This window comes from Zea mays, chromosome 10 (assembly GCF_902167145.1).
Source record: "Zea mays cultivar B73 chromosome 10, Zm-B73-REFERENCE-NAM-5.0, whole genome shotgun sequence".
Taxonomy (NCBI): Eukaryota; Viridiplantae; Streptophyta; class Magnoliopsida; order Poales; family Poaceae; genus Zea; species Zea mays.
Window position 1 is genome coordinate 136692018 of NC_050105.1, and position 12392 is coordinate 136704409.

At 43.8% G+C, this 12392-nt stretch overlaps 1 protein-coding gene across 1 annotated transcript; it reads right to left on the reverse strand.

Moving 5' to 3' along the window:
* Nucleotides 1-1499: 1499 nt before the first annotated feature.
* Nucleotides 1500-6160, reverse strand: LOC103641907 (GATA transcription factor 26). The gene is made up of 8 exons (XM_008665218.4): nucleotides 5658-6160; nucleotides 4548-4895; nucleotides 3305-3731; nucleotides 3082-3154; nucleotides 2830-2933; nucleotides 2563-2743; nucleotides 2316-2427; nucleotides 1500-2165 (listed from the first exon to the last, which is right to left on the reverse strand). The coding sequence occupies exons 1-8, from the start codon at nucleotides 5695-5697 to the stop codon at nucleotides 1819-1821; spliced, it is 1632 nt and encodes a 543-aa protein (XP_008663440.1). The 5' UTR covers nucleotides 5698-6160; the 3' UTR covers nucleotides 1500-1818.
* Between the last annotated feature and the right edge of the window lie 6232 nt (nucleotides 6161-12392).

The window sequence follows — 12392 nt, forward strand, 5'->3', positions numbered from 1 at the left end:
GCCCCGGCTCCTCTCTGTCAGCTTAGATCCAATGCTCCCCCTCCCTCCTCCTCTCCTCCGATGGACACGGCCGCCGCGACCCTACACTGGCCAAATTCACTGCATGTTCATCCTTTCAGAATGAAAAAATGTTAAAGAAGAAACAAGCAAGAAATGGTTGTGTAGGGTCGAAAACATATGGGTAAAATCTTGTCCCGACCCGTACCGTTTTCTACATTTGACCCGACCGTTTCCATATTTACGGAAAAATATGGAAACGAGACGGAAACAGGAGAGGGTTTATTCCATCCATTTTTGCAGGATCCCGTTTTTATCCGGATTGAACCCGTATTTATTCCGTTTGATAAATATGGACGAGTCTAATATGCATTAGTATATAAACTAAAGTCTCGTGTCTTTAGGTGACAAATTATAGCACAAGTGACCATTGTAACCATCGATTCTTTTCAAAGACAAGTGGTCTAAAGTCTTAAACAACATTTAATGCAGCTAAATGTACACTATTAGCAACCGAACAACAATAGAATGTTGCCTCTCTATATCTATTTGTTTTAGTTATTGTCCTGCCAAACAATCACTAGTCAAACATCAATACCATTTCTATTTATATTAAATTATGAGTTTCCGTTAGTATTTCCGTTTTCGTTTGTTTTCGCAATTCCGTTTATCCCGCTCCCATTTCCATTCCTGACTATTTCGGATCCGATCCCATTTCCAATGATAAAATGCGGATACGAAAACGGGAGATGGGTTTTTCGTCTGTTTTTATCCCTAGTTGTGTGAGTAAGTGATCATCTGATCTGTCAATGAAATAAAATTATGGTAGGACATTGCTACAGTATTTCCGATCAAAAAAATTGTCAATACGTTCACATGTGGATGTAATTAGTTCGTCACACTTAGGAGATGACTCTGCTTGCCCTGGCAGCGGCAGTAGTTTCACCTACATGTCCATGGTCGTCATCGGCCTCCCTCCCTGCTGCTGCACTTGTGTACCTATGATTTTAGCTTAGATTATGCCTGCCAAGACTCTTAACATAACAACTCGTCGAATATTCGGTAAACAGTTGGCTTAGTGTTATGGGCTGTGTTAGATGTAAACAGTTAGCCCATAACACTAAGCTACTGTGTTATAAGCTTAGGTTATGCCAACTGTTTCATGGATAAGCTATTGTTAGAGCTACTGTGTTATGGGCTGTGTTAGATGTACCGCGTATTGTATGTGGGTGTTGTCTATGTAATGGGCCTATGCCTAATTACTTCTATTATTTAATGCATCATCCAGAGTTAGGTTTCCAACATTATACTCAGAGCTTAGATTTAGGTTTCTTCTCCCTCTCTTCTCCAGTGACCTATTCTCCAGTGACCTAAGGCCATCCAGTTGCACTTGCACATATCTCCAACCAATGCTGTCATCATCCACATTGTCTTGGCTCAAGAATCAACTGGACAAACAGGTGAGCTAACTAACACTTCAACATCCATAGCAAACAACAATATCACATAAACAACTCTCCATTATCCTCTTTTTTCATTTTCCTACAATATGGTGATATTTTTTTTCCATACAGAGATAAGTTAATGCTTTCTCCATGCGCCATATGTTACAGAAAACCAGCAGAAAGCCGATCCAAAAGCATGCTACAAATATTAGCTGAACCGACAATTCGCCAAGTTGGCATACGAAGCACATTGTTATGTAAATAAGGACACTTAAGGCCCATTGGTGATCGGCACAGAGAGGCGACACGATCCAGGAGGTTAAAGTAAACTGCAACTACTGGCTGTTCCTAAGCTGCTTGCTGATGTGACCTAAGACTATGGTTGCTTCAGGTACCCTTCTCCTTCAGCAACCCCACCCATAGAGGTGGAGCTGCTGGTTATAGAGCTCATCAGCTGAGATGGTTGACAGAGAAGTTCTGCCTCTGGGTGTCGTGCGTTGAGAGGTATTTCCAGCAGCAAGTCTTGATCAGAGACGGCATACTGAGAAGGGACCAGTAATGGTAGCTTTTCTAGGGGTAACATGAATAGATTAGGTGCTCCTCCAGTGCAGGTTGAATCTTCGGTGGCATAGCCAGATTTTGGCAAAGATGAACTTTCAAACTGAAGAGCCAAAGCCCCGGATTTTAGAACTCTTAGAGGACTCCTCATGGTACCATCTAGTTCTGCATGTTTACAAGCAAAGCAAATAAGAACCCTTCTTTGTGTCACTGACATAAGGAGATAGTGAAATATGAATATACTATGTAAGACATTTTTGGATGTCATAACTAGAAACTTGATGCAAATCAAGATCAGAGGAACTAATATTTAACCTGCGTCACTCTGAAAGTGGGTGTCACGGGGTCTTTTGAGTGGTTTCATAGTAGACTTGGTAAAGCCTTCCGGTCCACTGATGCCCCCCACTCCCCCGGTTTCTTTAGCTCCCTTTTCATGAACAGAGAATTAATTAGCCGTGTACAGGCAAGCTTGGAAGTTCACATAGACATCAATTTAAAAGACAATAAAGTCGAAGGGGAAAAACAAATGTGAGGTAAATGTACTAGAAAGCCATTGTAATACCTTTTTCTGTTTATAGCACTCCAGCCAACTGCATTTTGTTAAATTAGTTAAGGCAAGCGTCTTCACTTTCTTCCATTCCTCATCACCACATAAGGATGGGTCGAGAATTCCCTCTCGAAGCAGCATCTGGTAGCTGTCAATAGCATCAGAGAATTGGATACAACTGAACATGCTTCTAAGGCTGCAGCAAGAACAAGACACAAATGAGAACTAGCAGAAAGTGATCACAGTTTGTAATAGTGAAACTTTAGGCAAGAATAAGTAAACCTTTCAGGAGGTGTTAAGGAGTCCACAGGAGGAAGAAATTTGAGCAACTGACGTCGATCCTCTTTAGTTAGATATTTCATGAAGTTAGTATAGTTTATAACATCCTGCTCAAGAAGGAGAGGGAAGCATACAGGCTGAGTTTCAATGATTAGCCAAAATATGTAAACATTAAACATATCCAGTGGTGTTCAGTGCAAATGAACATCTACAGATCATCAACCTGAACAAAAATAGTGTGTATAGGAAGGATACCTCTAAATCTACTGAAACTAAAGGCGAATCAACACTCTCCAGGACATGCTGATTCTCATAATGAAGTTTATCCCTGCAAAACAGAGATATAGAACAAAAAAGAAAACTTAAATCGTTTCTTACCTAAGTAACTTGTTTAGCCAATTTTCAATGAGAATAGAGGATAAAACCAATACTCAAATACCCACTTCTATGCTAATAAGAACATAAAAGGTAATAGTACCTTCTAGCATTGTCTTCCATATGCAGCGGCGACTTCTTCGGCCTTGCAGTTGGAAGATTTAAGTTAATTGCTGCCTTGTTTCCACTGTGAACGACAAATGAGGCAGAGTCTGAATAGGATTCACTTGTAATATATGATTTATTATCTGCAGGAATTGAGCTTGTTTTTGATTCTTCCTCCAGTGATTTCGAGTTTGGATGTCTTAGAAGCACACTTCCAGAGCCTATTTCAAAGGAACCGATAGGAGTTTCACTATGGTATAGTAGGTCTTCCTCTGATGATTCTGAAAGGTAATATAACTTCTCTTCATGCATGATATAGTTCAGCTCTTTTGCAAGCTTTTCAACAGGTGAAGGCTTCGGACGGGTGACACAGCTCCTCTTTCTTGATGGCACTAGGGACTCCCAAGCATGTGACTGTGCTGAACCTGAATTGGCAATACATCAGAGTCAAATTACATAGTAGAACAAAGAAAATAAGTTAAGTTCTAGATAAGCATGGTAAATGTTGAGAATCGTTATTAGCCACTAGGTCTTTATTTTGTGTCATGGTTCAATTTGATTAGATATCACTTCAGAGATGTGATTTAAGGTATACACACTACTGGCAAATCTTGTGAATCGGTATTAGACCTTTATTGTGTTTCATGGGGTTGATGTGATTAAATATCACTTCAGAGGTGTGGTAAATGGAGGCATACGATTAGTGTGTATGATGTATCAAGTATCAATTTATTTAGTGCAATATTATCTTGACCAGATATTAGGATCCATGCCATCTGAATTCTGAACCCAATATGTAATAGATCGCAATCCTTTATTGTTTGCTCATGATAATAATAATAGTAAGTGATTTCATCACTAGTAGCTAGTGATTTATCAAACCCAATACGAATTTTTCACATAGACTAAGATAGAACAGGAGTTTATACTAAAAGAAAAAAGTTTGGGTGGAATCACTATGTTCATGGAAAACAGAGAACAATCAGATCTACACTACAGACTTACTACTAATATGATCTCCAAAAGGAGAGCAGTAGAATAAAAGTATAGACATCTAAATAAAATTTTAGTTTATTGAGCATAACTTTGAAGACAAGCATGAAGCATCCAAGAATGCACTTCTGACACTAATAATTCAATCACTCATCGAATTGCATACAATCACATGTGCATCAAAAAGAATGAGAGGAAACCCGACCATATTATTAAGAAACCGCATATTAGGCATCGAGATCACTGACCAGTCATTTCACTTGCATCAGCAGCACCATATGGGGCACAACTCTCAGAGTATGATACTGCAGATCCTGAACTAGACCGATAGCTTGGGTCAACATCCCCCATCTTTCGGAAATTCTGACCAGAGAATGGTCCATTCTCCATTATAATGTGATTTGTTTTTTTCTTCTGTGACTTCAACTTTGACGTCGGTGGCTTCAGCTTGCTAACTCTGGGTTCATCATCATCAATATTGTCATTGCGATGCATTGGAGTGTAGTTTGCCAATGAACCCTTCGTTCTCCACCTCGAGCCACACGCATTGCAGAGCACCGGCTTATCTGGTGGCCCATTCCGCCACAGCGGAGTACCTGTTCCAGCATTTTGCCATGAGACATCCATCAAAACTGATGCACAAAAATATGCCGGGCATACAAGCTCAGAGTCAATATCACAATTTACATGTAGTAGGAGATGATGCCATGGTAGGGAACATAGAAAACAGGTAATAAACTATACACATTAGCAAGAATGTATCCAGAAGGCATCCTGAAACTAATTACATACATTCTGACTAAACGTTTCAGATAAATGCCTTTAGTGCCTCAATGTTCAGTTCAACTGTACATTCGAATTCTGATTTTATCTGATTGGCAGAAGCAAATGGTTATTTTCTTATTGTAGAATAGGAGTCTGAGCTGCAGCTAATCTCCCATTATCTGCAGAAGTTATATAAGAAGTGTATATCCACCGTAGTCAAAAGGTCTAAATGTGTTCCGTGATAATCTGTTCTCTCAGGTTGAGAATTTTACAACCATATCCACGGACTTCTCTCGAACACTCACAGGCAGTTCACAGACTTCTCTCGAACACTCACAGGCAGTTCAATGAATTCGGACTAGTAACAAACCATCAGCAAAGACACAAAGAACACGGAAACATGAGGAACCCGAGTCCCACGCACTTCAAAGATTTCGTCTGAGTCCCACTTCCCAGATGCATAATTGGGGGAAATCATCCCCAAAAAAGCACTACTTGCTGAGAAACAAAGGGGAAAGGGAACGAAAAAGAGATAAAAATAAATAAATAACAACTGGAACAAATATCTCTAGCTTTATTGAAGAAGAGCTCACTTGTGACTCCGCAATGACGGCAGGGTCCTTGCTTTCCCATGATTGTCTCTGCTCCTCCCACCCCACAGGTGAAGAAGAACGGACCAGAGGAAAATCCCAAGGAAACAAACACGGAAGAAACAAAGCACAAACAAGCAGTTTCGCCTGTACAATTGATTTTTTGAGCAAACGAAAGGGGAAAAAATTAAATATATGTATCTGTATGAATCTCGTCAAACCCAGAGGGGATTCCTGGGGACAATTCCACAGCCCATGGAGTTCCCAAAAACCAAGTCCTGCTTGGTTGGTGTTCTTCCCCCCTTGTTCCTTTCTATTGTTTTCAGTCTTTTAGAGAGAGAGGGGTGAGGAGAGAGAGACGGGGGGAAAGGGGTGGAGAAATAATAGAGGAACGAAGGAATGCAGAAGCAGCGTGGAGGGGATTCACAAAGTCCGGGTGAAAGGCACTCGAGGAGGAATCCAAAAGAATTATAGTTTAAAAGCTGGATGTTTTTATTAACTATAATAATAAAGAGAGATAATCAACTAGGAATTGGGCAAAGCAGGGAAAAGAGATGAGACAGAGAGAAATATTTTTCAGGCCCTGGGGTTGGTTTTTGTTGTGATTTCATTTCATCCAATTTCGTTATTATTCATGTGGATGTGACTATGTTAAAGATTAGGATGTTCCTTTGCACTAGGGATGAAAACGGTTTTGGAATTTTTCGGAATTCCGGAAACCGATTTCGAAAATTTTCGATCGGATTCACCGGTAACGGTATTTTTCGGAAACGGAATCGGTTTTCGGAATTTTCTATCGGAATCGGTATCGGAATCGGCGTGGTGTTTTACCGACCGTTTCCATCGGTTACCGGTTTTTGTCGGAAATTACCGGATTTGTGTCTCGGATTTTTCCGGAATTGTGTCTCGGAATTTTTTCGGAATTTTTTTCGGAATTTTCCAGCATGTGATTTTTTCGCATCGCCTGTACATTTCTGGATAAGGATTGCTTATTTTTGTATTTTTTGGACGCTTTAAGATTTTTTTGGGGTTAGATGGTGTTGGAAGGCAATTGAGATTAACGATTTGGTCTCTCGAACGAATCCATCATTTTCTATGCACATGTTATGTATTAGTAATATATAATGATAGAGAGCCGACAGTCTGTCTTTTTCACACACTAGATTTTAGGGTTTTCCTGTGAGGCTATGAAAAAACCCTTTATGTGAGGAAAAAATATTTCATGAGTAAGCATGTCATGTCAACTAAATCGAGTGGATATTGTGAATTGTGAACTTTGAGTCTGTGAACTTGTGATCTTTATGAACTTGTTATATTGTGAACTTGTGATCTTTGTAAACTTTTTATATTATAAATTTGTGATCCTTGTGAACTTGTTATATTGTGAACTTGTTATATCATGAATTGTGAACTTGTGGTATTTGTGATCTTTTGTCAATTTTGTTTTATTGTGAAGTTTGATACGTTTACCGATCGTATTTTAGATTTTGACCGTTACCGATGTATTTTCCGCACCGAACTTTCGTTTCCGATGTTTCCGAAATACCGATGTCGTTTCCGTTTCCGGAGTTATCGTTTCCGATTTTGTTTCCGATAAAAAATATGGAAACGGTAATGGTTTTAGTGTTTACCGACCGTTTCCGACCGTTTTCATCCCTACTTTGCACTAATGAGTCAGTTTGCTTACCTTTAAAGCCCTCCACTCTGGGTACACTAAAAGAATCTTTTTGCCTTGTGCCATTTGCATCTCACCCCCTCCAGAAAGAGCACATGCTCAACCCAACAAATTCGTGTACCACACTGATACGCTACACGAGCTTAAACTGCTCAACCGGAGATCGATTGTGTATCATGTGAAGTTGACATTGAGAAGTCCATTTTGATAGGTTAGAATAATTTTTATCGGGCACGATGGAATTTGGTGTACGCACTTTAGGCGTGCTATTGCGAGATTATTAGGTGCTCTTTGTAGATTTTTGCTAATTTTCTATCGACTTAGGCCCCGTTTCAATCTCACGGGATAAACTTTAGCTTCCTGCTAAACTTTAGCTATATGAAATGAAGTGCTAAAGTTTAGCTTTAATTATCACCATTAGCTCTCCTGTTTAGATTACAAATGGCTAAAAGTAGCTAAAAAAAAGCTGCTAAAGTTTATCTCGCGGGATTGGAACAGGGCCTTAACTAAAAACTCCATCAAACGCGGACTCATGGGAATGGCTTAAGAAGCTAAATCCAAGTTAAAATTAATGAAGTCTAAACCATTTTTCCTATGATCCGACGCCGCATAAATATTGCTATTCTTGTAGAGAAGCCTAAACCTCTACTAAACAAGGCCGTAGTAAAAAAGTGGTAATTCTTTATCGTACGACAAAAAAATGGGGAACACATTATTTTAAAAAAGTATAGTTGTCATGAATTTCATATCTCATGAAAAAAAACTACGGGGTGTAGTTAGAAATGTTGTTTTTCAAGTTAGTTTTTCATGAGCTTCTAGCATCAATCATGGATAAGGATTGAAAATGTGTGTAGGCATGAAGATTTTAGGAGAAGAGATCATACATGGAGGTGACCAAAGTAAGGCGTTTAAAAAAAAAACTGAAGGTGTTCAATGCATAAGAAAAGAAAATCCAAAGACACCAAAGGAGTGTGGATTCTTACGCGGTAAGAGAAAAAACAGAGAAATTTACGATACTATGTTGGAACACCCTAAAATCCTATCATGTGATTTTGGAGAATTCTTCCAAGATTTTGATTTAAAAATATATCTTCTTACCTTGGATATTACTATGAATATCTTTTCTAATAAAAGATCAAATGAAAAGACCACTAAATGAATTAAGTTATCCCTTAATAAGTACTCTTTAAAAGAATTTAAGGAAATCATATCTTGATAGGGACTATACCTTAGATTTTTTTTTTCTAAAAGTAACTATTTATGTGTCAATTGCAAATCTAAGGGCATTTGCTTAAATAGGGTAATAAACAAATGAATAAACTTAATACCTCGCATACATATTGGGATTTTGCTTGTGCATTTTTTAGTTTGATATTCAAACCTTGATTTGAATCTGGAAATTTGTTTGAAAACTAAAATTTGAAACTAGAAAACAAAAAGGGAAACATGAAATATGTGATTTGAATCAAGGGTGGGGAACCTCGATTTTAGCTGGTGTACATACCTTGTGCTACTAGGTTTGTATTAGGTAGGCTATGGTTGAGTTTACTCACGATGACGATGTTGCAGAGTGCTTTTGTTGCCTCCGCCTCACCGTCACCAATCACATGGAGAACTTTGGCATGGCCAGTTGCAAGGTGTTCTTCACTGGCTGAAGTGTGGCTCTTTTTTGGAAGGGTAGGCACTTTAGGCATCCCCTTTAGTGGGTTTCTTGTTCGTGTTCTTCCCTAGTTTTGTTGGCAACGATGAAATAACATTTTGATCATCGGTCTCACAATTAGTGGTGGCAGATCCCACCACCTCTCCTATTCTTCACATGTCGGTGACTGATGCTCGATTAGCGCCAACGATGTGTTCTGGTGGAGTTTTGAGGTGCTTGCTGTTGAGGCAGATCTAACACCCACCCCACCCTTGTGAGGCTAGGAGGTGGTTATTTGACTGATCTCGACATTAATTTTGGGTGGACGAAGTTAAGACAACAACGAGAACATTCTTGTGTTTTGGGTGTTGTATTTGTAACTTGTAATTTTGCTAGAATATTTTCGTAAGACTAGGGATGTGACATGCTAAAAGTCGCCTAGAGGGGGGGTGAATAGGGCGAATCTGAAATTTACAAACTTTAAGCACAACTACAAGTCGGGTTAGCGTTAGAAATATAAACGAGTCCGAAAGAGAGGGCGAAAACAAATCACAAGCAAATAAGGCGGATGACACGGTGATTTGTTTTACCGAGGTTCGGTTCTTGCAAACCTACTCCCCGTTGAGGTGGTCACAAAGACCGGGTCTCTTTCAACCCTTTCCCTCTCTCAAACGGTCACTTAGACCGAGTGAGCTTCTCTTCTCAATCAAACGGGACACTAAGTCCCCACAAGGACCACCACACAATTGGTGTCTCTTGCCTTGGTTATAATTGAGTTGAACACAAGAAAGAAGGAAGAAGAAAAGCAATCCAAGCGCAAGAGCTCAAATGAACACAAGTCTCTCTCTCACGAGTCACTATTTGATTGGAATGATCTTTGGACTTGGGAGAGGATTTGATCTCTTTGGTTGTGTCTTGTATTGAATGCTATAGCTCTTGTAAGGTGTTTGAAGGCTGAAAACTTGGATACACTGAATGGTGGGTGGTTGGGGGTATTTATAGCCCCAACCACCAAACTAGTCGTTTGGTGGAGGCTGCTGTCGCATGGCGCACCAGACAGTCCGGTGCGCCAGCCACGTCACCCGATCGTTAGGGTTCGACCGTTGGAGCTTCTGTCTTCTGGGCCACTGGACAGTCCGGTGGTGCACCGGACATGTCCTGTAGACTGTCCGGTGCGCCTTCTGCGTATGCTCTGACTTCTGCGCGCACTGTAGCGCATTTAATGTCTTCTGCAATCGACCGTTGGCGCGAAGTAGTCGTTGCTCCGCTGGCACACCAGACAGTCCGGTGCTACACCGGACAGTCCAGTGAATTATAGCGGAGCGACTCCCAGAATTCCCGAAGGTGAGCAGTTCGGAGTTTTGTTCCCTGGTGCACCGGACACTGTGGTGGCACACCAGACATCCAGTGTGCCAGATCAGGGCACACTTCGGTTGTCTTTTGCTCTCTTTGTTTGAACCCTTTCTTGGTATTTTTATTGGTTTATTGTGAACCTTTGGCACCTGTAAAACTTATAGTCTAGAGCAAACTAGTTAGTCCAATTATTTGTGTTGGTCAATTCAACCACCAAAATCAATTAGGAATAGGTGTAAGCCTAATTCTCTTTCAATCTCCCCCTTTTTGGTGATTGATGCCTGTCGGCGTTTCGAGACCGGGGGGTCCCTTAGGCCGACGAGTGAGTGCCGCGTGCCCCAGCCCAGATGGGTCGAGCGCGTGGGCGAGCGCGAAGGGGGGAAAGGAGCGAGGCGGCCGGGGTCCGGCGTGAGAGAGGTGGGAATCCCGCGGCCTTCGTGTTCGTCCCGCGCCCAGGTCGGGTGCGCTTGCAGTAGGGGGTTACAAGCGTCCACGCGGGAGAGGGAAGCGAGCGACCCCAAGAGAGCGCCTGTCCCGCCCTCGTCCCCGCGCGGCCAACCTTCTCTAAGAGGGCCCTGGTCCTTCCTTTTATAGGCGCAAGGAGAGGATCCAGGTGTACAATGGGGGTGTAGCAGAGTGCTACGTGTCTAGCGGGGGTGAGCTAGCGCCCTAAGTACATGCCGATGTGGCAGCCGGAGAGATTTTGGCACCCAACTGGTGTGGTGTCGTGGCTGTCGGAGGAGCGACGGAGCCTGGCGGAGGGACAGCTGTCAGAGCGGTTGAGTCCTTACTGACGTCCTCCTGCTTTCGTAAGGGGGGCGGAGAGCCGCCGTCGTCACAGAGCATGCGGGACGCCATCATTGCCTATCTGGCGGAGCTAGCCAGATGGGACACCGGTCTTGTTCCCTGCGGCCCGAGTTGGCTCGGGGCAGGGTGATGATGCCGCCTCCTGTTGACGTGGCGAGCCTGTGCCCTAGGTTGGGCGATGTGGAGGCTCCTCCGAAGCCGAGGTCGAGTCTGTCTTCCATGGCCGAGGCCGAGTCCGAGCCCCTGGGTCGGGCGAGGCGGAGGTCGTCGGCAGAGGCCAGGGCGGAGTCCGAGCCCTGGGGTCGGGTGGAGCGAAGTTCGTCGTCTTCTGGGGCTGAGCCCGAGTCCGAGCCCTGGGTCGGGTGGAGCGGAGTTCGCCGTCTTCCGGGTCTTAGCCCGAGTCCGAGCCCTGGGTCGGGCGGAGCGGAGTTCGCCGTCTTCCGGGTCTTAGCCCGAGTCCGAGCCCTGGGTCGGGCGGAGCGGAGTTCGCCGTCTTCCGGGACTTAGCCCGAGTCCGAGCCCTGGGTCGGGCGGAGCGGAGTTCACCGTCTTCCGGGACTTAGCCCGAGTCCGAGCCCTGGGTCGGGCGGAGCAGAGTTCGCCGTCTTCCGGGACTTAGCCCGAGTCCGAGCCCTGGGTCGGGCAGAGCTTACTATGGTGCCTTTGGCAAGGCCTGACTGCCTGTCAGTCTCACTCTGTCAAGCGGCGCTGCAGTCGGAGTGGCGCAGGCGGCGCTGTCCTTCTGTCAGGCCGGTCAGTGGAGCGGTGAAGTGACGGCGGTCACTTCGGCTCTGCCGGGGGGCGCGCGTCAGGATAAGGGTGTCAGGCCACCTTTGCGTTAAATGCTCCTGCGATTCGGTCGGTCGGTGCGGCGATTTAGTCAGGGTTGCTTCTTAGCGAAGGCAGGGCCTCGGGCGAGCTGGAGATGTGTCCGCCGTTGGAGGGGGGCCTCGGGCGAGACGGAAATCCTCCGGGGTCGGCTGCCCTTGTCCGAGGCTAGGCTCGGGCGAGGCGTGATCGAGTCGCTCGAATGGACTGATCCCTGACTAATCGCACCCATCAGGCCTTTGCAGCTTTATGCTGATGGGGGTTACCAGCTGAGAATTAGGAGTCTTGAGGGTACCCCTAATTATGGTCCCCGACAGTAGCCCCCGAGCCTCGAAGGGAGTGTTAGCACTCGCTTGGAGGCTTTCGTCGCACTTTTTTGCAAGGGGACCAGCCTTTCTCGGTTGCATTTTGTTCCGGTGGGTGCGCGCGAGCGCAC

Excerpts from the sequence above, each read along its gene's own strand:
- LOC103641907 (XM_008665218.4), bottom strand. The coding sequence starts at position 5,697 with ATGGGAAAGCAAGGACCCTGCCGTCATTGCGGAGTCACAA. Across the intron at positions 2,934-3,081 it reads TAGTTTCAGTAGATTTAGAG|GATGTTATAAACTATACTAA; the intron begins GTATCCTTCCTA and ends CTTCTTGAGCAG. Across the intron at positions 2,428-2,562 it reads AGTGCTATAAACAGAAAAAG|GGAGCTAAAGAAACCGGGGG; the intron begins GTATTACAATGG and ends GTTCATGAAAAG.